Source organism: Gambusia affinis, linkage group LG22 (genome assembly GCF_019740435.1).
Source record: "Gambusia affinis linkage group LG22, SWU_Gaff_1.0, whole genome shotgun sequence".
NCBI classification, from domain to species: Eukaryota; Metazoa; Chordata; class Actinopteri; order Cyprinodontiformes; family Poeciliidae; genus Gambusia; species Gambusia affinis.
Window position 1 is genome coordinate 22,310,914 of NC_057889.1, and position 25,729 is coordinate 22,336,642.

The following is a 25,729-nucleotide window of genomic DNA, read 5'->3' on the forward strand; positions in this document are numbered from 1 at the left end:
CTGCTACCGGATGCTCTCAGAGTGCAGGGGGATCACAGACTTACTGTTTGCTCAGACAGGTTGATTCTGACCAGCTGGTTCCCGGAGGCCTTGGCCAGCGCCGCCACCAGACTGGTCTTTCCCACTCCGGGGGAGCCCTCCAGCAGCACGGGCCTCTGCAGCTTCAGAGCCCGCAAAAGCCTCTGGGCGTTCATGGCCGCAGTGCCTGCTGTGAGGGCGTAGTCAGACAGGCTGCGGCTCTCAGCTTCAGATCCTGATGGAACATCGGGTCATTCATAGGAAATGTTTAAGACAAAATGTTCTGCACCTTTGTCTTTTTGTGGTCATAGTTTTAATTTCAACATCAGATGATGTTGAAATTACTTCTGAGAGACAAAATGACTCAAATTTTTGTGTCAGCGCATATCCCAAACTGATTTTTATTAACTTTAACTAAAAACACAGTACTAGTTGCATTGTTGGACAGAATATTATCACAAATCTTATGTCTGATGCATTTAATTAATAGAAGAAAAGAAACTTTGATTTGTAAGGATTTTACCAGCCAGTTGTCTCTCTGGATGATTCTACCTAGCATTTTTAAACATAGCTTCATACCAGCATATCAGATCTGATAGTCAGTTTAACATGCAGCCTGCATAAGAGCTATGGAGACATTAGACTGAAATGAAACATTTTCTTACACTTCTGTAAACATAGAAATGTGTACAACAATGCAGACTCATTGCAGTCACTTTGTTCTAGGGGAATATTCCCACATATTCCTTCTTTCACAACAGACAGATTACATACATTTAATTGTATTTAATCCTGTTTATTTACAGGAGAGTCCTCTCAGGACATGAACTGAAAAAAAGAAAGTCCAATCAAATTTCAATTACAATTCAATCCAGTGGAGGTCCAGTTTACAGACAGCTCTAAAGCCTATCAAAATACTTGAGATTCAACAGCCCCCTCCCCTCTTCATTAAAAGAATTAGCAGTACAGTAATATTCCAATGCAGTTGAGATAAGCATTCACAACAAAACAGCATTCACTTGTTTGATTGTGTGTGAATCTTGTGTGAAAATGAGCAGGAGATTGTAAAAATCACAAAAAGAAGACTTTCAGGTGCCTCAGAACAGTGAGTTTCCATAGAGATGGGACATTGTGAAAGTTGGACTTTCTTGACTGCAGAGTGCTGATACAGAGAGATAATTAACATCCGTACCTATGGCGATGTAGAAGGGGTTGATGCCAAAGAAGTCCTCTCCCCACTGAGGGTCCCGTGGCAGGCAGGGGTCATAGACCCTCAGGGCCTCCAGCATCTCCTCATCAAGCCGGGTCGTCCTACTCAGCCTCCGCTGCAGGAAAGCCAGAGACATCCGGCGTGCAGCCAGGGCACCATCTGCACAGGACGCTGTAGTTCCTGCAAGGAAGCTCTGGATGAGCTGAAGCTCCCAGAGGAACACTGAGACAGGGCTGCAGCTTACCTGAACCAAGGCCATCTATGTAAACCAAGCAGGCAGCATGGACACAAGCTGTGACAGCATTCAGTCTGAGATCCCACTTTGCCTCCTCCTCGTCTTCCTCCTGTTCCTCAGATGCTCTCATGGTCATGCAGCTGGCCTCATCCCTCTCACACACAGCATTGATGAAGTTCACCCAGGACAGGATGTCTCTGATGCTCAGGACGCAGCGCCGGCCAAAATCCTGCTGGCCCAGCCACTCCACGAAGTCCAGCATCACTTCTGCAACGTCTATGCCTGGATTCCATTAAACACACGCAATATGTTCACTGTAAAGGCATCAGCAGCACTAATCCTGGACATAATAATCCCAGGGAGGCCCAGTTAAACTAACCCAGACGTTGGTTTACCATTTAATGAGAGTCCAGAGCGCAGGTTGTGTTGGATGATCTGGACCAGGTCGCTGCGGCTGCTGCTCTGAGGACACCAAATCTCAGTGAAGCGGTTCCTCAGGGCAGGAGACAGCTGTCCAGCAGAACAAAGGTCAGAGTTCACCTCCACTTGTAGCATATTGCTAACAAGTTTAAAATCTTTGGATCTTTCCACTGTTTGCCACATTTAGTCCTCACTCTGAGCTGCAGAATTTTGAATAGTAATAGAAAATCCTTTTCTAAATCCTTGTTTAGCCCTTTGTACTAAATTAACGAATAATAAAGACGCTCAAATTTAAGGCTCAAACAACAAAAACTATGAACCAGACACACATAGTGCAAGTGTTCGACTTCTGCTCACAGCTAAAAACAAGACAAACCCAGAGATAACATATCAGAGCAGACTGAGACAGATTCACTCATTTGAAAACTTTTTGGGAAATTATGTATAATATTTTGTTTCAGGTGAGTTTGTGTCTGTATTGTGACAAAATGTGAATAAGTATCCATTGGTGGATTCTATGAGTCAGAAGGTCAGATTATAGTTGACCTTTGGGGTAATTCCCACGTCTGCCATCTTCCTCCCTACAGAGCTCTGTACCTCCTTCTTGCCAAAGTCTCCTCCAGGGTTCATGGTGGCCACCAAGCGGAAGCCTGCAGCTGCTCTGATCAGCTCCACGTCATCGTCATCTCCGCTGCCCTTCTCTGCCAGCACCAGACTCTTCTCCGTCTCCAGGACACTGGCGGGAAACACGGTGCATCACGACAAATTCTGCTCAACTATTTAGCAACTCGTAGTAAATTGTTACTCTAAACTGACAAAATAGATGTTGCCAGCACTTAGAAAGAGCAGAAAGGCCAAATTAGGTTAAAGGTTAAATTATCAATTGATGAGGAAACACCTTGAAATATTTAAACAGTTTCCAAATAAAGAAACAAAGAAAAGTTTATGATAGAAAAGAGAAAGAAAATGTTTTTGTGGAAACTATCGGAACCAGGACCGGTTCTCCGCTTGTACCTGTTGAGCCTTTCCAGCACAGAATCGTCTGCGAGTGAAATCTCATCCAAGAGGAAGACTCCGCCCTCCTTCAAGGCCAGCACTAATGGTCCATGGTTCCACTCAAACAGCCTGACGTCCTCACCAACAGTCTAGGAATGATTACACACAAATGATCATTAGAAGATGGATCTACAATAGACTTATTGTGTAATCAATTATAAATTTATTGATGAAACATGACTTAATATTGTATTTTGATTGTTGATTCTATGTTGCATTGTGTTTCTGTGTTTGATATGATGTAAAGCACTTTGAAATGCCTTGCTGCTGAAACGTGCTATACAAATAAAATTTGATTTGATTTTGATTTAGAAGTCCACTACACTCCTTAGTTTGTTCCTTCACTGGCTTCTTTATCAGTAGCTTCGTGTGTTAGCTTCCTGCTCATCCTGTCAGTGAATGTTTTGTATTAATAAAACCTTTCCCCAGATATTTCCCGTTGACAAGAAATTTTTCCTACAAAGCAGACGCAGAGATAACAGAAGACTTTGCTCAGGAGGCCTGGTCTGCTTCTGCAGGATTTGTTAGGCCTCTATTTTATTCATCTTGGTATATTAACATAGCTCCAGTTCACAATGGATTAATAAAGGATCTTCCCAGAACGCCAACATGTGTTCATAAGTACCTGCTGGGTGTATCTAACGGGCCGTAGGCCTCCCAGGAAGTCCGACGTCTCCATGTGCATGTGACAGTTGACAGAGAAGAACTTCTGTCCAGCCAGAGCTGCATACAGCTGGCAGATGGTGGTTTTCCCACATCTGGAGAAGAAACAGGATTAAAAGAACTTGTAACAATTGACAAGGAAAAATCTCCATCCTTCATAGAGTCAGAAAGGAAGAGCAGAGGACAGGCACAGAGCAGCAGCAGGAAGGAGCTCACCCTGTGTCTCCCACCAGCAGAACCGACTCCCCAAAGCGCAGCGCTCGCCCCAGCAGCACCGCCATCCTCCTCAGGCTCTGGGTCCACACCACATGACGGAACTCCTCTGGTACCGCTGCAACACTGCCCACCGCAGGACCTGGTGATTGCAGCAGGAGTCATGTTGAGGGCTCAGTGCTTCTGTCAAAACCTCCAACCATGACCACAGTCACAGCAGGTCCGTCTGCCACAACTCATCACTTTTTTAAGCCTCTAAAATGTTTTATAGTTGTATTAGAGAACTTTTCACCCATTCTATGGACAATATTTCCCATCAAAGACATTTTCCCCACAAACCAAATGCAGAACTAACAGAAGGCTTTGCTTGGGAGGCAAAGTTACAGCCTGCGCCTGCAGAGTGAGATGACTGCTACTCACTGAACTGACTGATGAGCTGTTTCTGGGAGAACAGGCTGTCAGGGTTCACTGTCCGTTTGAAGTGCTTCTGCAGGGTGTCCAGGATGACGGCCTCCTCCTCCTGCTTCCTGACCCGTCCAGCCAGCAGCATGTAGCCTGGACCCAAACACTCTGCTCAGTCAGCCTCTACAGGAGGCGGGGCCTCATGTCTGATGAGACTCACCATCATCTGCTAGATGCTGCAGCCAGTCCTGAGTGGCCTCCCCCTGCTCCTCCAGCCGGTAGCGCTCCGCCCAGCGGAACAGGTCTCTCAGAGTGATGAAGCCATGTTTCCCCGCAAACACAGAAGATCCTCTGCGCAATGACTGGGAGGTACGGGGGGATATGAGGCTGCAGTAGGTATCAACACAGCAGGTATACATACACAGTAAGGTAAAACTACCTGAAGGTCCAGCATGACCTTGACCAGCTTTGTGCAGTAGGATGGAGGTAAGCTACACCTCTGGTGCAGGATTGTCTCTAGCTCTGCACTGGGCAGCTCATCGAAGTGCAGCTCCACAAAGCGGTTCCTGAATGCCCGGGACAGAACCTGGACACACAACCAGCTCCATTACAACCCCCGAGCTGAACAAAGTTTGTCTTCCTGTTGGGATTCCTCTCCACTGTCACCACATGCATTCCACTGACTCCTTACACAGATGAACATTTAGCAATCAGCTGAACTGGACTGGATCTAACAGGATCTGAATGGGACTGGGAGCTCAGACTGGATTTGAATGAACACGATCTAAAGTTGAGCTAACTGGATTCTCTATGTGAATCTGACCTGATCATCCTGTAAAAAGCTTCGATTGTACAAATTGTCAACTGAAAACAATGGACTGAGATGATGAGGAACTGGAGGGAGGAAAACAATGAATGTCTCATCGGACATATTTATCAGTTCATTATGCAAAGTGTTACATGCTCACACTTTACTTCCGCCTCCTGATTGTTTATTTTTATTTTATTGTTGGCACCTTTGACGGTTCACCGGTGGGGGGCGGGGCTCAGCCAGCCCAGGTGTTTTGGTTGGGCTGGTGGCGCACCTGAGACGAATGAGTGATGGTGGCGTGTACGAAGCTGCGGTAGCAGCGGAGTTCGAAAAGGAAAAATTGATTAAAAACGGTGCGGGAAGGCTCTGGATGGAAAAAAGAGTACCTTCACCTCGGGACGGATCCACCCAGAGGGGAGCGTCGGAAGTTTTGGCCGGGAGGAAGTTTGTCTTCGTTTGTTTTGATTTGTTTTTGGAAAAACCGGCTGGACACTAGGAATTTTAGCACCGGGGAAGTTACACGTCTGTCAAGACCAACCACCATCGAAATCACCAGAGGTGCAGGTTTTTTAAGGAAAAGAGAAAAGAAAACTTTATATATATATATATATATATATATATATATATTTAAAGACAAAGAAAACATAAAAACTATTAAACGAAACGCCTTATGCATGAGGGATCGCAAAGGCTCACCCTTCTCCATGGATGCCATCTGGATTGAGGAACATAACCTACTGATCGGACCTCTAAGGTAAGCCCTTCCACACTGTGTGTTCCGTCAGGTGCCCTTTTTGTTTCTCTTTCTCGGTTTTCTTTTGTTTAAAAATCACTACTCACTTAATGTTGCGGCCCCTCTCTCCCGTAATCTTTCTAAAAGACATAAGAACGAGCCAGGGTGAGGGTAGCGGGTCGTAACAAAAGGCAGAATTCATAAAGTGGATTCATCAGGTGCTGCATGTGGTGCCACTGCCACTCGACCTCTAGAAGGTTTCAAACACACAACGATGACATTAACATCAAACTGTATGTCTGGGTTAAAAACACATCAAAAACTTCAAGGTCGAAAAAACCGTGAGACTCAGCAGGAAAGCGTGGAGAGGGCCGCGATGGAACATGTTGGTTTCTTAGTACAACAGCTGGAGCAGAGATCAGAACAGCTGTCCTCATGCGATGACGTACCTTTCTGCCTCCGTAGAGCCCTGGGGGGTTCTGTGTTGCAAACAGCATGAATCTGGGATGAGCCCTGATGACTTCCTGCATTTCAGCCACAAACAGTTCCCTGTTGTCATCCAGCAGCCTGTTGAGAGCCTCCAGGACGTCGGTGGGGGCCAGGTTCAGCTCATCCAGGATCACCCAGTAGCCTTTCCTCATGGCATCAAGCAGGACACCTGAATACAGTGTCAACATTTATTATACAATCCAGGAAATCCACAATGAACCTTTTGGGGGAATTCCTTAGTCTCCAAACAGTTAAGGATCATTTTAAATTTTTTTCCCTTCTTGTTGAGAAATTGAAGACAAGAGAAAAAGCAAGTTTACGCCTTCCTCCTTTAAAGGTTTGGTTCTACACATCAAGTAGGTCTCACCAGGGTCTATAGGTCACGTAAATGCACATACAGAACAAAAATAAGCTCTATTTAACAAAAACTACAGACAAAAAAAGAACATCATTTATTCAATCTAATAAATTGAATAAGTGAACATCAGCAAGTAGGATAACCAGCTTCCTGAGCTCCATGCTGCTAAGGGCATGGAGCTCAGGAAGAGTGCATAAACATTAAATATCTTTTCACACATTTAGAATTTCACATGTCCAATAGGTTGCAGTCATTTAGTACCAAGTGAGTAAATTTTGAAACTAAAAGCAAGGCTCAAGACTGATTGGGATGATGACGGGGAGTGGACCAGAATCACAGAACCAAAAATAAATTAGGGATGACCTGGTAAATCAGCTCAGAGTGATGAGCTGATAAAACCCATCTGATCCATCTCTGCAAAGGTCTGAAAATCAGCTGCTCATCACTGTGAGAGAGAACTGACTGACAGCTCGGCCCACCAGGTCATGTCAACAGCCACTCTACTACTGCCAACTTAGCAAATTTGACTTTTCAGACAAGAATTTCAGTATCGGTCAAAATCACAGTCGACAGGTGAGGCTTTGTGGAGTTCAGTTCTACAGACGGTAGAACTGAACCGAGTTCAGTTCTACCGTCTGTAGAACTGAACTCGGCGCAGCCTGACTGTGAACTTGAATAATATTCCCAAAACTTTGAGGTATGCCACAATAATAAAAATGTCCCACTGTGTCAGTCACATGGAACTGATGCCTAGACAATGCCTTCACCACTCTTACCCTCTTTGAACACCAGCTTGCCCCTGTCATCTGAGGAGTAGCAGCCAATATACTCCTGGATGTCGGTGTGCTCATGGTTGTTGATTCTCACACACTGGTTCCCAGTGGCAGTTGCCAGCCAGCGGATCAGGCTGGTCTTCCCAACAGACGTCTCCCCCTGGATCAGCACTGGGTGAATCCTGTAGGGCCCAAACATGGCAGGACACAGCATCGATTAGTCATTAGCCTAGTGCAGAGGCTCGTTGTAATGAGAGAGGATGAAACTAAGCTAATAAGCATGTCCACTCAACATGGATTTAATGATGCACTTGATCCACAATGGACAGATTATATAACCAGAGCTGCACAAATCATTTAATCACAGCAGTCAAATCAGTCTGTGATATCAAGAGCTATACCGTATGTGGAACAAACATCTACAAGGATTTATCACAACTGGACCTGAGTGAATTGATTGCAAATTTTCTAATGTTCGCACTTGCTCGAATACACTCATGTTTTCAATAAATGTGTCTTAGCAAGTTGCACCTCGACCGTAAACAGCCAGTGACACACTCCTGACTGAATCCCAGATGGACATATGAACATTCTTCTTGGCAGAACTGATGAGCTCATCTGAACTGGCTGAACTCCTGACACAGATATGGCCTTTAGCGTAAATGTTCAACAGGTTTGTTGTTGGGATCCATCCAGAAGATTAAACTTTGTGTGTTTAATCCATTGTAGTCTGGATGTGTGTTTGTGTTTGTTTCTGTTGGAACATCTAATTGTTCCAAATATCTGACCCAGATTTCCCCTTAGGTTGAATGGAAATCCAGAGGAACCCTGAACCAGGTCAACGCCACAGAGCATTGTGGTGGCAGACCCACCATGCTGAGAGATTGTTTTACTGACACTTTCTGGTGCATTGCATAAATTGGATGAAATAAGGAAAAATGATGTTCACCTCTAAATTATTTAACTTTACCACAAATGAACTGAGCTTCATTGCTGAACTGGGCATCCTGGAATGACCCTGACCTTACCTAAACTCCAAACCCATTCAATAACCAGTCTGAATAAAAGTGTGAATATTTATCCAGATCTTAGTGGGTGTGTTTCAGCAGGTATGCATTATTTTGACCCTGTGTGGAGTAGAGAGAATCGACATCGTCACACATAGAGCAGTTCAAACTATTGAGGCCAGTCCATAAACCTGAGATCCATGATGAGTGGATAACTCAGACTGCATAACTCAATGCTAAGATTCATAAAACTGGACCATTTATTTTTCTGTCAGTGCCACAAATGACAAAGATCAACATATTATGTGTTCAACCAGAATGAGATGTTATCCTATTGCCTAATCAATGTGTGTAGCTCAATCACTGCTCATATTAAAATGATGATCCTCATCCTCATCCAGTCTGGCTTATCCCAGTGACACAGAGCGCAGATGGAGAACACTACATCTAACATGACACATTTAATCTTTACAAAGAGCCCAGATTATCTAAGCTGACCTTGGGATCCAAGTTATTGAATATCAGGGACATTCTGGACAGAGTCAGGCTGGGTCAGAGTTTCCCTACCCTGCAGATACCACTCTGGACAGATCGCGCAGGTTGAGCTTTACTGAAGCAGTGAGGATGTAACTAGGATCCAGAGCTGGCTCCAGTTCTCCCTGTGGAACCCAGTAGCCCTCTATCTGCACACAGGTCCGGCCTGGTGGAGCTGGGATCAGCTGGAGAAAACATACCAAACACACCAGTCATAAGGAAAACCTTCTATTGATTTCTACTTCAGCAGAGATATATCAATAACTTAGTTACATAATTGATTCATCAAGATTTAAACATGAAAAAACACAATTATTCTATATGTGTTACCAGTGCACAAATATGGAGCAATATATGATATATTAGCATTAACATCAGTATCGGCCTGATAAGTAAAAATGTGCCGATATCGATAACTGGTACTTATCTCCACACTTCAGGAGGGGGAGCGGATTGGCCATGTGACATAGATAGTAATACAGCATAGCATTTAAGAGAAGCAATGTCAGTGGAGTGGTCTAGTTTATATATATATATATATATATATACCAAAAGTTTGAACACACCTTCTAATTGAGTTCAATTAGAAGGTGTGTCCAAACTTTTGGTCTGTACTGTATATATGTGTGTGTGTGTGTGTGTTATGGGCCATAACACCAAATTTAATAAAAATATCAGCACAAATTTTCACATTAGTACATACCTACAAATATGGACTTGTTTACTTTATTTAGCCATTGAGCAGGTCCTGGATATGATCAAATATAAGCAGAACAATTTGAGACTTGCCTGTTTCAGACATTTGGTGTTCCCTGCTAGGATGTGTTGACACACCAGCTTCTGGACCAGAGGATGGGAGCTCCTGTCCAGCTGGGTGAGGAAACTCAAACAGAAGCCCTGAAAAGAGTTGTGGATGGAATGTCACAACAGATTTTCAAACGTCAGCCATCCCAGACGTAAGACGTAAGAAGGAGCAGCCCTGTACGCCACCTGGCCTCACCTCGTACAGAGAACGCTGAACGCTGAGGCAGGGGTTAGCTGCTGCGTAGTTCAGAGCCCGGCACAACGTGCGCAGGCTGTAGTGAGGCCTGTGACCAGTCCCGTCTACCAGATGGGAAGAGGCCTCCCGCCGAGCTGCCAGATAGAAACTGAGGCACAACCCCAATAATTCAGTGAGATCTAGTCAAAGCAGATTATGCTGCAGTGAACAAAGCAGACTGAAGTGGTTCATTGTCAGACTAACAGGTGGAAATGAACAAGAACTGTGATAACATGTTAAGGCTGACCTTATGATACCACTGATGACACTCTTGGGTGGGTTCAAGCACTTGAGGTAGTCTGACACAAGGATCCTCAGGTCTCCCTCGTTCTCCAGCTCATGTACATACAGCTCAGTAAATCTGAACAAGTCCGAAAAAATGAGAAAAAAAAGAGAAACATCTTCACCTTCCAACTACAGCTTCTCTGTTTCCCCTTCATACATTAAAAGTTGGAAATGCTTATAGTGGTAATATTATAAACTGGTTTGACTGGAGAATGGCCAAAATATACAATTTACACATTTGGTTTGCTTTTTGGCAATTATTATTAATTTTAAAAATATCCTTACAATAAGACATTTTTGTAAGGATCCTGGAATGACCCTGACCTTACCTATACTCCAAACCCATTCAATAACCAGTTTGAATAAAAGTGTGAATATTTATCCAGATGTTAGTAGCAAAAACTTTATCAGAAAGTTTTTGCTTTATCAGTTTTTTTTCTGATAAAGAAGCTTTTTGTTTTCTCCTTGGTTTCACAGTGACTCGGACCACATCTAACTAGTAACTTTTACTCAAATTCAGACTTTGGTGCACCAAATCTGCTTTTAATCAAAGATATCAACTTGGCTAAACACAGCAGGCTCTTTCAAAGAAATACAGACAAATCTTCCTCTTACTGACGAGAATAAATTACATTTGGTTCTATTATTTTCATGAACCTAAAGTAATTTGCAAACTGTTAACCTTTCATCAAAGACAGTAAAACTCTCTGTCTGCAACGGTTTACACACGCCTTCCATACAAACAAGCTGGTTTCTTAGCTGGTAGAAAAAGAAATTCATACCACAATTTCTTTTCTTTTTTTTTTATTGTGTGGCCCTCAAATACTTCTGAGTTGACAATTTTGTTCCACGTTACTCTGAACTCAACAGTAACTTTACACATGAACATACTCTTTATTCAGCAGCAAAGATGCTAACAATACTTGTTGTAGTTGTAACCTGCAATTAGTAATGGACTTTTATTTTTGCGGGCCCACTTCCTGTTTGCCCCAACCTCCGCTAGCTTATTTAAAGCCACTCTCCAGCGCGCAGTTTAAAGATCCTCACCTGTTTCCACTGTGGTTGTGGCTTGTTGTTGGCGTCTTCCTCATGGAGTCATCAAAATCTTTAAGCCCACTGATTTGATTGCCTGGTGAGTTTATTATCTGAAAGCAGTGTTGCTTTTACATGTGAAACTTTGGTTTGATTGCTCATTGGAGCGTTGTTTTATTAGAATTATTGGCGTTGTTACCTGGATGTCACCGGGATTCTGGCACATCTGATTGTGGCTAAGCATACCCACTCTCTTAATAAGGTAATCTGTTGCTGAATTTTGTGTATGGTCTGACACGTTTATATTGATGCTGAGGCAATGAAGTTTTAAAATAAAATTTATCAGAACAGAATGTAGCTACACTTAAATATGATATTGCGCAATAAACTTAGGTATTTACTTATTTTTTTTCTTTCCCTCACTCTGCTTGAGTATTTGAGAAGTAATTTATTATTTTCCTTGATTGATATTTTGGAAGTGCACTTTGACTTTGACTTTACCTTTGAATTGATTAACTTGAATTATGATTGATATTTTTTGTTTTACTTTATTTAAATTATGGTTAATTTAACCTAATTATCAAAATGTTTGTCTAATTATTAGAAATCTAATTGTTGCGTTTAATTTGCACAAACTAAATGCTTAAATTTAATTATTTTTTTGTATTATGTTTGTACATAATTGTTATTTTGATAAAATGCTTAATGGATTTTCTGACCTTTTAGGTCGGGTTTTTTTTTCCTGTTGGATCAGATCCTCATCAGGATCTGAAGATGGCGAGCTAAGGAAAAGAACTCTGAACTTAATGATTTTGCGATTAATTTATTCTGAGTCAATTGTCTTGTCTCATCGTGTTGCTGTAATTGTTGTTTTTATACAAATCACTTAATATATATATATATTCACCAAAACTAAAAACACTGCTTCCTGTTTTCTCCACACCTCAGGCTCCTAAAAGGACACTCTTCTGATGCTGCTTTGGTAGCCGCAGTTAGCTGCCTAGCCCATAACTGTTACATAGTACTGCTATGCAGGCAGACAGAAAGAAAAATGCCAGAAAAACACTCAAGTCAGTATCAGAAGTGGAGCACAGCCTGCTGCTGCCAGAAGTTAGAAGAGTTGCAAATCAAACATTGTAAACAATGTGGAAAGACTGAGCATAATGTGGTATCTTTTCTCCATATTCTGTTCTGTTCTGAGTAAATGTTTCACACAAGAAGCTCAAGTATTGAACATGGCCTCCTCCTCCTGGGAATAGGAGGCTCCTGGGATGGGTAAATGCATTTATCATGCAATTGATGGGTAGACATCCATCAACTGCATAATAAAATTTTGAAAGGTCATAAAACATCAATCACATTAACTGTTCTGATGTTATTGGGATTGGAGTTGTTTTAGGATAGTAAACGTTCACTCTGGTCTTGGCCCATCTTGGACCAGTAGTTGTTAGCTTCAGCCTCCAGGCTTAACTGATCTAGAGTCAGTAGTCATAGTGAAAGCTTACCTGTTTCTGAGACCCAGAGGAAGGTTCCTTTTCCCGACATCAGTAGCTGGGTTCATGCATGCAAAGAGGCGGAAGTCTTGGTGGCGAACCAGGTGCTCTGGAATACACACATGTGACATTAGTGACATTCTGATCATCCTGAACAGCAGCACATGTATTGGAGACCAAGTACAGACTATAGCATATTAATAAGTCAATTTCTTTGTTGTTCTGGTAACAGCTGAACTTACTGTATCCAATTTAATCAGTTCATTCATAAAAGGTGTCATGGAGGAAAGTCAGATATAAGGAACCACAACCAGATGCAGCATACTCTTTCCTCTAGCAGGAGATGGAGGCAGCTGTAGATGTGCTGCATTTTCTTCTTAATGGTAAAGAAAAGTGTTTTCAAGACTCCCCAGTGTTGGAAACTGATCTCATCAGTTTCCAACACTGATGGAAACTTTTCTTAATGGTAAAGAAAAGTGTTTTCAAGACTCCCCAGTGTTGGAAAGAAAAGTGTTTTCAAGACTCCCCAGTGTTGGAAAGAAAAGTGTTTTCAAGACTCCCCAGTGTTGGAAACTGATCTCATCAAACGTTGCTGGCAGCTAGTCCTGAGTGTTAGTCAGTAAAGATAACTTCTGTTTTGGATTTGGTGAACTTTATTCCACCATGTTCATCACAGAAACACACATAACATATAGAAGAGTATAAACCCCATAACATTTATATTCCTATAAATGCAAGCACATATGAACTGCTGGTATGACAGTGCCCCCTAGTGGATTGGCATGTAACATAAACAAACAAAGAAGTAACATGACGACTGGCCTCACCAGTGTCTCCACGATCCAGTAAGACTAGAGAGCCAGTACTGCCCTCCAGTAGCCCACTCAGACATTCCAACGTCTCTGCTGCTGCCAGGTTGATCTCATCTAGCAGGATCCAGTGGCCCTTCTTCACTGCCTTAGCCAACGTCCCCTACAGGACACACATGGTAAGAGGTGCTGCAGTGGTAAGAGCAGGAATGTGTGTGTGCTACGAGAGGTATTACCTCCACAAAAGCAAACACCATGGCTGTATCACAGGCTCGGATCTGCAGCTGGGTCTGGCTCAGCTTGGATGCCAGAGCCTCCCACTGCTGCAGCAGAGAGGAATCTGCCCAGGCAAGAAAATATCAGCGTGTCAATGAGTGACACAGGTCTTCTCGCTTGCTACTTGTTCTGGTACCCTACCTTCTGGCTTTTCTTGCAGCTCCTTAGCCAGAGCAGACTTGCAAACATGGTCCATGAGTCGAAGCAGATCCTGCCAGCGCTTTTCCCGAAAGCAGGTCTGTACATGGCCCAGGAAGGTCAGGTTCTGCTTCCTGGAGTACGTCTGGGAGAACAGGTCCTCAAAAGCCTCCCGCAGGGGCAGCAGGATCTGCCTGTGGTCTACTGGCTTGTATCTAAATACAGTGGTTGCACAATTACATGAAATAAAAAAACCCACATTCTGCATTACTGTATTCTTTAATATTTCTAACTGGAGCTTCATATTCTGCAGCACCTCCATTCTTTTTATTTTCCTTTAAGGTAAAGGAAGATATCTTAAAGATATTCTTAAAATATCTTAAAGGATATCTTTATAAACATAATGTGGGAAATATTCAGACCTGCCAAATTGAGACAGCCCACATTTTACCCCATTTGACCTGTTTACAGCCTCCACAATTTGATCAAACCCCCCTAGATATTTTGATTGATCAACTTCACATTTGGTCAATTTGCTCATAAGGAATGGAGAATTGAAAGCTATCAAAATAGTGAATTTTCATGAATGCTCAAGTCAAATCAAAGTTTATTTCTCTAGCACATTTACAACCTCAACTGACCATGGTGCTTCACTACAATCACAGGTAGATACAGCAAATGATCAAAATAGAAGATGTGACATCACTTAAACCACGCCCTCCGAAAACAGGAAATGTAATGTTTTACTTTATAATCTCCATGTCTGACCCCTGTGACCTAATCATCATGACAGTGTGTCCAGTGACTGAAGACTTGTTAGTTCAACTTGATGATGATGTTTAATCATCTCTGATATGTTGCTCACCCTCCAAGAAGATCGGCTGTATCACTCTGCTGGTTCATGTTCACCACACACAGCTTGTGCCCTGGGATTCCAGACAAGGAGTATCAGTGAGGAGCTTAGCTTCCCAATGACTAAGCTGACTCAGCTTAGTCATTGGGAAGCTAAGCTGAGGCAGTGTGGACCCACCAGTGACTGAGGCCAGGTGCTGCACCGTGGAGGTCTTCCCTGTTCCCGTCTCTCCCACCAGGAGGACGGGCTCCCCCTTGGCCACACAAACAGCCAGCTGTTCCAGCAGAACAGCCGAGGGTTGGGTTGGAGCAAATGTCTTACTGCTGCTTACACTGGATAACACACACAAACAACATGATGCTTGTGATTAGAGCTACATTAGGAGAAGCTATTCAATACTGGATGGGTAGTCATAATGTTTTGATTGATAGGAGTGTGCCATTGGAAAATATTTACTCTGTATCTAGGCCAAAGGTTATCACCCATTCACTTTAGCTTTGGGGAAGGATCAATGGGGATATTCGGGTTGAACCATTAGATGACTGTGTTTACAACAGAATAGTTTAAAATCAATCTGATGTTTATTCAATGTCCCAGCAGGGGTCTGCCCTGTTCTATCTGTGGCTGAAAGCTGAACCAGCAACCAGCTGTCTGCCTAGTGGACATGAGGTGAGAGGGGGGCACGTCCCACTTACACGGCCAGCTGCACGGTGTCGGCCTGCTGCCGAGGTAGAGTGACTCTGCCCACTGCAGCCTGCAGCTCCGTCAGCGACACGCCGGGCTGATACAGCTGGCAGAAGTACTGAGCCTACACATGCACACACACACGCACACACACACACACACACACACCCACACACAGGACAGAGGTCATTCTGACTCCATCGACTCTTCATCTTGACTTGTCATCTAAAGGTGAGGCTTTTCTCCAAACAAAAACATCCTTCCAAAACAAATACCTTCTCATTGGAAATGTTCAGCTTGCTTCCAATGATCTCAGCCATGCGCAGTCTGCTGGCAGGGCGGGAAAGCATGGCTGTGAAGCAGTCAAGAGCCTGACAGATAGACAGAAACATCAGTGTTTAATTTTGGGGACAATACTACCTTTGTATTTTATTTGGAGAAATTGTGGAGGTAACAGCTTTTTCAAGCTGACGTGCTGAACAAAAGAATAAAAATAGGTCAAAGCATACTGACCTCTAAGAAGACTCGCTGTGCTGTGGCTGGGGAGGCGCTGTCAAAGTTCACACTGATTCGCTCGCACCATTTCAGCAGGTCCCTGATCAGCAGGAACACACAGCAGCACAAAAGATGAACTTCAGCATCCAACTGCTAGGTGACAGTCTAGAGATGCACTAACCAATGAGTTCTTTCTGACTTGTTTGGAATAAATACAGTGGCTTTTGTCATGAAATGATTTGGATGGATGGAAAGACCATTATTATTATTATTATTAAACAGTAAATAAAAAGTGGGGCGTGATGTGGTGGTGTAGGAGATAGCGCAACCCTCGTTTGGAGGCCTTGAGTCCTCAACGTGGCCGTCGCGGGTTCGATTCCCGGACCCGGCAGACATCTATCGCATGTCTTTCCCCCAATTCTTCCCCCTTCCTGTCAGCCTACTGTCATATAAGGGACACTAGACCCACAAAAAAAGACCCCCTGGTGGGGAAAAAAAAAATAAAATTCTTAAAAAAAAAAAAAGTAAATAAAAAGTTTTTCCTCCTCAAATTCAAACATCTTCTACATCATTTTAGCTTTTACCTCATTTCCTATTAAAGAACAAATATCTTGGTTGAAGGAAAGTCACTGAAAAATCTAGATCTGCCAGAGGGATCAAAGTCTGATCTGAGGTCTATCAAAGACAAACACAATCGCTCATTCACACAAACACTCTGTTTATAAATAATACGAATAATACGAAATACGAAAAATTTAATTGAAAACAGAAATATGCAATACATCCATAAGGGGAAATGTTCTTCTGGTTCTTCATACCTGAAGAACATTTCCAGGATTAGAGGACTGATGTCTCAGCAAGATCTAGGAAAAACTAATCCATGAGTTTATCTTTAGTCATATCGATTACTGCAACAGTATATATTCACAGGTCTGTCTAAAAAAAATCAATCTTCCAGTTGCAGCTGATGCAGAACGCTGCTGCTGGCATTCTTACTAAAACCAGGAAAACAGAGAATATCCCACCAGTTCTAGAGTCCTTACAGTGAGAGAATAGATTTTAAAATATTATTTTATAAATTACTGAATGGTTTAGCACCAAAATACATTAAAGATCTGCTGTTGTTGTATCAACCTTCCAGACCCCTCAGGTCCTCAGGTTCTGCTCTGCATCCCCAGAACCAGAACTGAACATGGAGAAGCAGCATTCAGCTTCTATGCACCACAAATCTGGAACAAACTTCCAGAAAACTGCAAAACAGCTGAAACACTGACTTCCTTTAAATCTAGACTAAAAACCCACCTGTTTAGAGTAGCTTTTGAAACATAATAAATGACACATTAATAAAGATTTTGATGTGTAATAATGGCACTAGACCAAATGTAATGCTTCATTTGTTGAGTATGCATTTCATGACTTTGTATGTTTTGTGTTTTTATAACGTATGGAACTTTGAACTGTGTGGTTGCTGAAATGGCCAATACAAATAAACTTGATTGATTGATTGATTGATTGATTGATTGATTGATTGATTGATTGATTGATTGATTGATTGATTGAAAAGTTGTTGTTCTGGAAGAGAACGCTGGAATTATGACCAGCAGATCCAGATGTGACCTGGACCTGCTGGTCACATCTGGATCTGACTTCAGTAAGGTGCTGCAGTAAATGTGTCCTGTTCAGCAGCACGAACTTTAAATGACCCAAAACACTATGCATAACAATCACATGCATCTAAAAACTGAAATGATGAGCTGATGGGGAGTGAGTGAGTGCAGCAGGGATTCAGAGAAAGGGTGACTCCATCCCATCATCCACAGAGCAGTTCAATCAATAAGGTATCGAACTCTGCAGCCGCAGAAAGGTAATTAAACCCGGAGAAGCTGAGCTTCAGTTTGTCTGGTAGATGTGCCTGGGGGGACATCATGGTGATTTTATAACATTATTAACAGGATGTCAATACTTTAAGTGTATATACTACTAAGGGAGCACCTACCAATCGACCGGCCGATAAATTGGTGAGATTTTCTTAATTTGGGGAAATCGTCATTGGTTGATACCTAGATGTGAAACGGACCTTATCCACTGATTTTATCTAACTCTGTAAAGATCTGAACATCAGACATTGTCCTTTATTGCTCTGCAATGAGAGAGGGCTGACTGTTAGCACCAGGTCACACATAAATGTGTGCTGCTAACAAGAGTCACCCACTGCTGTGAACTTAGAAACTTTGTTGCTATATTTTTGGCCTCATCTATGCGCAGACACATATCTGGTAAAACAATATATTTTTGCACGTCTTGGTCTTTCGTCCAAACAAAAACTCAGTTTAATATCACTTGAAATTATTATTATTTATAAAAGCTCCAACCAAACTGGAGATTTTAGGAAACTCAATATGAAACTTTGGGTCCCATGAGTTATATAGTCTGTGACAAATAAAGAAGCAATACATCCACATACTTGCTTTGACACAATTCCCAAACACCAATCTCTTATCATCGTTTATTAACTTTATATTCTTATACGGCATTTGAAAGTGGTTCAACCTATATGTCTATACAAATTAACCTCCTGACACCAATGTGATGGGCTGATGGAGCCAATCAGACTGGTGCTGAGTGTTTTTAAAACAATGAGATTAAAACAGAGATATGTAAAAACCTGGCTATATGTAGACAAAGTCTCAGACTTTTCAGTCACACAAAATAGTACTGGGCTTGTAAGTTTAGTGACGTTTTAACTCTGGTTGGCGAATGAATGTAGAAGGTAAAGCAAAGTGAGGGCACATACAGGCACCAAGACTTACAAGGTGCAGTGGGGTTGCTGGTTTAATGACCCTCACCTCATTGACAGAGCTCTGCCCTCCAGCGATGTGCTTCTATCCTCAGGTTTGTCCTGCTGTCCCTCTGTGCTGGTGTCCAATTCAGAGTGTCTCTCACCGGTCAGCTGGCAGTAGATGTCCAGCAGACGGTCTGACACCACTGCCAACATGGGGTACCTGTGGATGAGCACCTGCAGGCAGGGGACAGGTTGAGATGGGAACAGACAGTGGACATCTCTGAAATCAATATACGGTAATTTATAGCACTGCTGTATGACCAGTATATGTAGGTGAAGCAGCATTAAATGTGCTGCTGCTACAGACAGTGAAACTCTCCACACTCACCTTCTTGAGTTCTGCGTAGGACATGTTACGCATCTGCAGCTTGGTCCAGAACTTGTTCAGCAGTGCTGCATGGGAGTTCTGAGGCTTGTGCCAGTTGCCACCACTGCAGTACATCCTGCAAGTCCACAGAAAGACTCACATGAACTCCTGCATAGCAACTCACACAATCTGCACTTCTAACTTCAACTAGAATATCGTCTATTTCAAACAGGTTGGGGTTATTTCTGTTACTTGTTCAGAACCAACAGTCAGTAACCTGAATGTCCCACATGTTTTGGTTGACATCGCCTAGGGGAGTTAGGGTTTACTATTTTTAAAATTATTTTAAAAAACAAGTAAAAAGAAGAAACTATTTGATTCCCAGACAAGTCCTGCATTTCTACTTCAAGCGAAGCTATAAGGACTGCTGTATTTTTATTCTTACCTTCTGGTTGCAAAGAACTGGAATCCAGGAGCAACCTCGATGCAATCCTCTCGTCCTGGAATCATCAACTTTTTATTCTCCATCAAAGGCAAGAGGACAGAAATCTGAAAAACATATTTAGCTTCATTTTGTGCAGCAAAAATGAACTTAAATCATTCCAATTTAATATAAATAATTGTCAAGAGCCAAAATATACTTTGAACTCACCACGTCCAGAGGTGCATGATCAATATCTTCCAGAAGGATCCAGAGGCCTTTAGAAACGGCCTGGGTTAGGGTTCCTGGCTGCCACACAAACTTCCCCGGTACATCAGTGCATCGGTACATTCCCAGCAGCATCTGCAAACCAAAACAACCGTTGATGCTTCTTTTATTCCAGGTGCTGTGCAGTTATTATGGCATTTCGCTTTTTACAAAAGACCACAATTTGGTCAGATTTCTGGGTATAAGCTGAACCTCACCAAAATGAGCTTCTCCCAATAGGTAATAAAGCCAATATGTCAGATTTAGCCAATCTGCCGTTCAGAATTGAAAGACAAAAATTCACATACCTTGGTATCACAGTGACAAAAAAACCTGTTCAAAGAGAATCTGATTCAACTGTTGAACCAAGTGAAGGGATCCCTCACAAAGTGGATGCCCTTTTCCATGTCCCTTGTGGGATGTATCAACTCAATTAAAATGAATATACTATCCAAATTTTTATACCTCTTTCAGGCATTACCTATTTTTATTCCTAATACTTTTTTAATGAGCTAGACTTGACTCTCTGATCTTTTATTTGGCAGGGTAAACACCCAAGGCTTAATAAATTACAACTCAAAACACCTAAACAGCAGGGTGGGTTTGCCTCCCCCAGTTTCCGGTTTTATTATTGGGCCGCCAACCTTAGATGCTCAGTGTTTTGGTATTTCTACTACAACCTGGGTGACTGTCCTGACTGAGTGGCTACGCAGTGGTAACAATATATCCATTCCGGCCTTGCTCTGTTCCCCACTTTCACTCTCGTCATTTAACGCTATTTCGAACCCTGTAGTGAAACACTCACTGAAAATATGGGGCCAGTTTAAGAAATACTTTAAACTTCATGACTTCTCCCTCCTAAGTCCAATTGCACTTAACCATTTTTTCAAACCATCTGTTCAGGATGGGGTGTTCCTAGAGTGGCACCGGAGGGGGCTTACTTATTTTAAGGACCTTTTTATAGAGAAGAATTTGGCATCCTTTGAGGAACTTAGCAATAAATATGGTTTGCCTAAATCCCATTTTTTTAGATATTTGCAAACCAGAAACTTTATTCAGGCTCACTTATCAGGCTCAGTTTCTCTGCCAAAGCATACACTGTTGGAAACCATCCTATTATTGAACCCGACTCGTAAAGGGCTGGTTTCGTGGCTTTATAATAAAATGTTGACTATGAAAGAGACCTCCTCACCTGAACTTAAAACTTCATGGGAAGAAGACTTGAATATATCTATACTGGATGAGACGTGGGACTCTGTACTTAAACTGGTGAATACAACATCTCTGTGTGCGCGCCATTGTCTCATTCAGTTCAAAATAGTGCATAGAGCCCATCTCTCCAAAAGCAAACTATCTCATTTCTATCCAGAAGTCACCCCATACTGCGACAAATGCAAAACTGCCGTAGCCACTCTAGTTCATATGTACTGGTCCTGTCCCGCTCTTGGTCAGTTCTGGACAGATGTTTTTCGTACAATGTCTGGCTTGGCCGAAGTGATGGTAACACCTGGTCCTTTCTTGGCTCTCTTTGGGTTCAGTGGTGAGGGGTTGCCTTTACCAGCCTCTAAACGGCAGGCCCTGGCATTTTGCTCACTGATAGCGAGGCGCACAGTTCTGACCAGGTGGAAGCTGCTGCTCCTCCAACTCACAAGCAGTGGCTATATGACCTTATGTCGTGTTTGAAACTGGGAAGAATTAGATGTTCTCTTCAACACGCAACAGGTAAATTTGAAAAAACATGGGGACCCTTTCTTGACTCATTTCAAAACATACAGTAATACTCCAGATTAATTAATTTGATTAAAATGTGTTCCATTTTTGTGTTCCATAGGAATGTAGTGGGTGGACCTACAGGGCAGTGACCTGGGTGGGCTAAATGGGATTACTTTGGAGGGATATTTTCTCTGTGTGTATTATTTTATGTATGTGTTAGATACACTTTAACTAGATATACTTCTTTATATTCATAAACTGTATGCATTAAAAGAAAAAAACTCAATAAAAAGACAGTGAATAAAAAAAGACCACAGACAAGCTGAAGAAAACAAGCCTAGAACAGCAGGAAGCTGAACGGGTGAACATGTATTGAGAGTGAACAGTGTGATGAAACACCCTGCTCCCTCTGCTGACAGGAAATGGTTGAGATAGAGTGTCATGTCTCCCACCTTGCTGTCAGTTTGATCCCCAAGCTGGACCTTGAGAATGTCTGCAGTGTTGGTATGTCCGGTGACGGCTGCCATGTGCTCCACCAGAGCAGTTTTCCCACAGCCAATCGGACCCTCCAGGAGCACAGGCTTTTGGGACGCAATGGCCAGAGCCAGCCTTCTCAGGTTCTGGCACGTTGACTCCACCAGCACCAGGCGGCTTGGCTTCACCTGAAAGCAGAGGCCAACATGGATAAAAACAGACCCTGAAAGGTGGGGCGTGGTTGTTTCTGTGTGGGAGATCACACACCTGCTCAGCCTGCTGCCACGGAACCATCTTGGGCAGAATGACTCCACAGACTGCTACAACGTTCTGGGACAAGTCCTCTGATACCACCTGACCTCTGGTGAACTTCTGGGCGAACTCCTGGTGCCACTTTACTGACCTCTGATTAGTTAACACCAGAGCTTTCTCCACCTCCACCTGCCGACTCTCCTCCACAGCTCTGAACCCACAGCACAAAGTGTAGAAAGCATCAGTTACCATGTAGTCCTGCTCTAATATGGGACACATGCAGCGTAACACCTGCATGCAGGTGACAAACCCGAATAAGACCTTCTGTTTCAAGTTCAGCTTTCTTTTTTCCCTAGCATTTATAAAAAGATTTGTAGTTTTTATACAGGTGATTAGAAATAAATACAATTTACAGAGTGCTGTAGAAACTGAAATTTCCTCTTAAACAGATCTCCAGGCTGCCTGCACAGGAAGCCTTAAAGGAGCCAGACAAAGTCATCTGACAGCAATAAAGCAGAAAACAAATCTATACATACTTCATTTTCATGTGCAGAATTTCATCACTCGACAGCACTTTCCTCAGGAAGATGGCTTTCTGATTATCAGTCATGTGGCAGACAAGAGCTAAACACTGAGCCGTGGACCTGTTGGGAAAAATCTGTTTAATAAGAGAAAAGGGAAGAGTCTGGACCAGCACTAGTGTAGGGTTAGTTTATTCTCCATCATTATTCTCCATTAAATGCATCAAACAAGAAGGATCATTTCAAATTCACAAGTTTAATGTGATGTCTCTGGGGCCTTTGGGTTACAAAGCCTGACCTGGTTTCCATAGATACAACTGTGATGTGGTAAACTCCTGTTACACCATTATACATCTCAGCCCAGCATCACCATATCCTCAGTTTGACTCTGCAACTCACTGCTCTGCTGAAGATCATGAAACCTGCATGCAGGTGACCGTTTAGTCCCTCAACATGGATCTAATGTGTGTGTTTACTTGCAGATAATTTTCTAGCAGAAACAAAGCAATGACACAATGAATGGTGTTGGTAAATGACCTTCACTGTAGCCATCGCCCACTTGGAGCAGCCTGACCACCAACTGGCAAGGCAGGTGAAGTCTCATGCCAAAAGGAAAGCAACTTGTAATGTTACATCTTGTGATTTATTTTATAATTGTCTTGTACATCCATATTTGTAACCTGTCAAGGGACTGCAGATGTGAATTAGCTTTTGCTATGATCTGTTACAGCGTACCAAACGGTGTCTTTCATGTAAATGGTCCTTTTCTAAATACAGTTTATGAATATTGCTATTACTAAGCTATAACAGCAAAGTGAACTTAGCAAATTTGTCGCTATGTTTAATGAATTTTCAGGATAGAAAATAAGTATCAGCAAGCCAGGGTTTTTAAAGATTGTGATCGCCCGGAAAACTGTAATCAGTTCGCCCAAAAAAAAATGCCCATTAGGGCTGAAATTATTTATTGGATTACTGAAATAATCGTAAGCTTATTTGGCAATCCACTAATAAAAACAACATGTTCAGAGTGGTAATTAGGTCAAAGCTCTACTAAACATACATACATTTTGCTTTAGATATTGGAACACTTCTGTCTACAAAATGTTTTTCCCAAAACTCATTAGTGGCATGGTTTAGTTTCAGATTCATCAAAGGAATGCTATGTTATTACATTTTAGGCAATAAAATAAATTCTTATTTCATAAGAAATTTAATTATTTATTTATTTGCATCTTTTAGTGTATTTTCTAATATTGCATAAAAAAGGCTCAAATGGTTAAAGGAAAAGTCTGATTGATTTTCAGAATACTTGATTCCTAAAATAACTGTTAGTAGCAACTTGAGAACTTGTACTTGAAAAGCACTCATAAAGGTTCTCAATTAGAAAATAGAACAAACATGCAGATACAGATGCCAAAGACACTTCCACCAATAAAATGAGGTGTGATTAAGGACTTGACCACTAGAAGTGTGAGGCTAAAGAAGCTCCATACCCTCGAACCATGACATCACTGGTGAGTAGCTGTGAAACACAGGGACTCCAGTCCCACAGCATCCGAAACTTAGCACAGTCACTTTGGAGGAAGCGCAGGGTGGCAGCCATGAGGTCACGGAGCTTCATCCTCCTAGGGCCATACTGGACCGCAGATGACTGTTCGCTAGTGAAAAACAGCCTCTGGAACACTGGCGGGGCACTGCTGAAGTACCTCACAGCAAACCTTGGATGGAAGAGGATAACGATTATTCAGCAGTATCCGTGACGTCAAGTTAGTTGGAAGTTTACATCAGGCTGCAAGGCGTGAAGCAGACGGAGGACGTGACAGACATCACTTACGCATGCGCATCAGGACTGATGCTGAGGAGTCTACTGAGGGCCACGCACAGACGCTCATGGAAGTCATGGTTGATTTTGCCACCAGCTTTGACCCTCTCTGCGTTGCGCTCCAGGAGGTCCAGGACCAGCGGCCGGACATGACGCGCAATCAGCAGAGTGTAATCCTTCTCCAAGAGGAGCTGAGCCAAACACTCCAGAATGCTCTGTCTGTCCTGCTGGCTCCAGATCTGCAAAGAGAGCGAATTGGGTTGGATGTTACCATCAGGTTCATGGCTTAACAAAGCAAAGGGAAGTGCATAACATATAGTTACAAGAACTAACTGTTTAGTTCTTTGCTAACATAACTGCAAATCAGTCAATCACATCACAGCAACTCATAGTATTCAGACATCTAGACTTGATGTAGTGAGCATCAGACTGAGGGAGAAAGAAGATTCAAGAGACTTTGTACATTGCATGGTTGTTGAGCTTTTCAGAAACTGAGGTTTTAATGGCCAAAGCGCTCTCAGGTTTACAGAGATGACAGAAGAGCAACCATAGCTCCAAAACAACCATGACATCCAGAACAGCAGGTGACTGAGCAGTCCGTAAATCCACAGCATGATGCTGGGCTGTGAACATGGAATGTTTCTGATACCTTAAAAGGAGGGAGTGTGGGAGAGCTCAATACGGTAATAGCAAGGTATATCGAATAAAGTGGCCGGTGATGTGTCTAGATCACATCTCCCCCATGGTTTAGGACAACCTCTGATATATTATGGAAACAATAAAACACACTCATAACGCTATCAGCTGCTCACCTGCTTAGACAGATACTGGCTGATCTGGTTGTGACTCTTCTCCACATGTCTGGATATGATGGCCAGAGATGACAGACTCACTTCTAGATTTTCCATTACTGGGTCACGAGCAAGCTCTAATAAAAACAAGCGCACGCGCTTTATGGACAGTTTCCTAAACGTGTAAATACTAAATTAAAGCAAAGCGCGCGGGTCATCACGAGCCCCTGTAACAAAACACAAAACACGTTTCCACTACTCCTATTAAAATCCACATGTGAGGTGAAATATGA

At 42.6% G+C, this 25,729-nt stretch overlaps 1 protein-coding gene across 3 annotated transcripts in view; it reads right to left on the reverse strand.

Moving 5' to 3' along the window:
- Positions 1-25,728, reverse strand: part of mdn1 (midasin AAA ATPase 1) — a 59,794-nt gene extending 34,066 nt beyond the window's left edge. For all 3 annotated transcript variants that reach the window (XM_044105704.1, XM_044105705.1, XM_044105703.1), the window contains exons 1-36: positions 25,458-25,728; positions 24,658-24,884; positions 24,317-24,541; positions 22,839-22,946; positions 22,318-22,513; positions 22,029-22,238; positions 19,828-19,959; positions 19,621-19,724; positions 19,197-19,311; positions 18,873-19,042; positions 16,045-16,126; positions 15,807-15,902; positions 15,543-15,655; positions 15,025-15,179; positions 14,860-14,920; positions 13,998-14,209; positions 13,817-13,920; positions 13,599-13,743; positions 12,784-12,880; positions 10,209-10,322; positions 9,923-10,070; positions 9,712-9,819; positions 8,956-9,107; positions 7,385-7,563; positions 6,211-6,419; positions 4,657-4,803; positions 4,438-4,579; positions 4,236-4,370; positions 3,819-3,957; positions 3,565-3,697; positions 2,898-3,028; positions 2,481-2,619; positions 1,859-1,973; positions 1,473-1,745; positions 1,211-1,408; positions 45-253 (exon numbers count right to left, since the gene is read on the reverse strand). In XM_044105704.1, coding sequence (XP_043961639.1) covers positions 45-253; positions 1,211-1,408; positions 1,473-1,745; positions 1,859-1,973; positions 2,481-2,619; positions 2,898-3,028; positions 3,565-3,697; positions 3,819-3,957; positions 4,236-4,370; positions 4,438-4,579; positions 4,657-4,803; positions 6,211-6,419; positions 7,385-7,563; positions 8,956-9,107; positions 9,712-9,819; positions 9,923-10,070; positions 10,209-10,322; positions 12,784-12,880; positions 13,599-13,743; positions 13,817-13,920; positions 13,998-14,209; positions 14,860-14,920; positions 15,025-15,179; positions 15,543-15,655; positions 15,807-15,902; positions 16,045-16,126; positions 18,873-19,042; positions 19,197-19,311; positions 19,621-19,724; positions 19,828-19,959; positions 22,029-22,238; positions 22,318-22,513; positions 22,839-22,946; positions 24,317-24,541; positions 24,658-24,884; positions 25,458-25,553 — 5,319 coding nt within the window. In that variant the 5' untranslated portion in view covers positions 25,554-25,728. The remainder of the gene's footprint in view (positions 1-44; positions 254-1,210; positions 1,409-1,472; positions 1,746-1,858; positions 1,974-2,480; positions 2,620-2,897; positions 3,029-3,564; positions 3,698-3,818; positions 3,958-4,235; positions 4,371-4,437; positions 4,580-4,656; positions 4,804-6,210; positions 6,420-7,384; positions 7,564-8,955; positions 9,108-9,711; positions 9,820-9,922; positions 10,071-10,208; positions 10,323-12,783; positions 12,881-13,598; positions 13,744-13,816; positions 13,921-13,997; positions 14,210-14,859; positions 14,921-15,024; positions 15,180-15,542; positions 15,656-15,806; positions 15,903-16,044; positions 16,127-18,872; positions 19,043-19,196; positions 19,312-19,620; positions 19,725-19,827; positions 19,960-22,028; positions 22,239-22,317; positions 22,514-22,838; positions 22,947-24,316; positions 24,542-24,657; positions 24,885-25,457) is intronic.
- Between the last annotated feature and the right edge of the window lies 1 nt (position 25,729).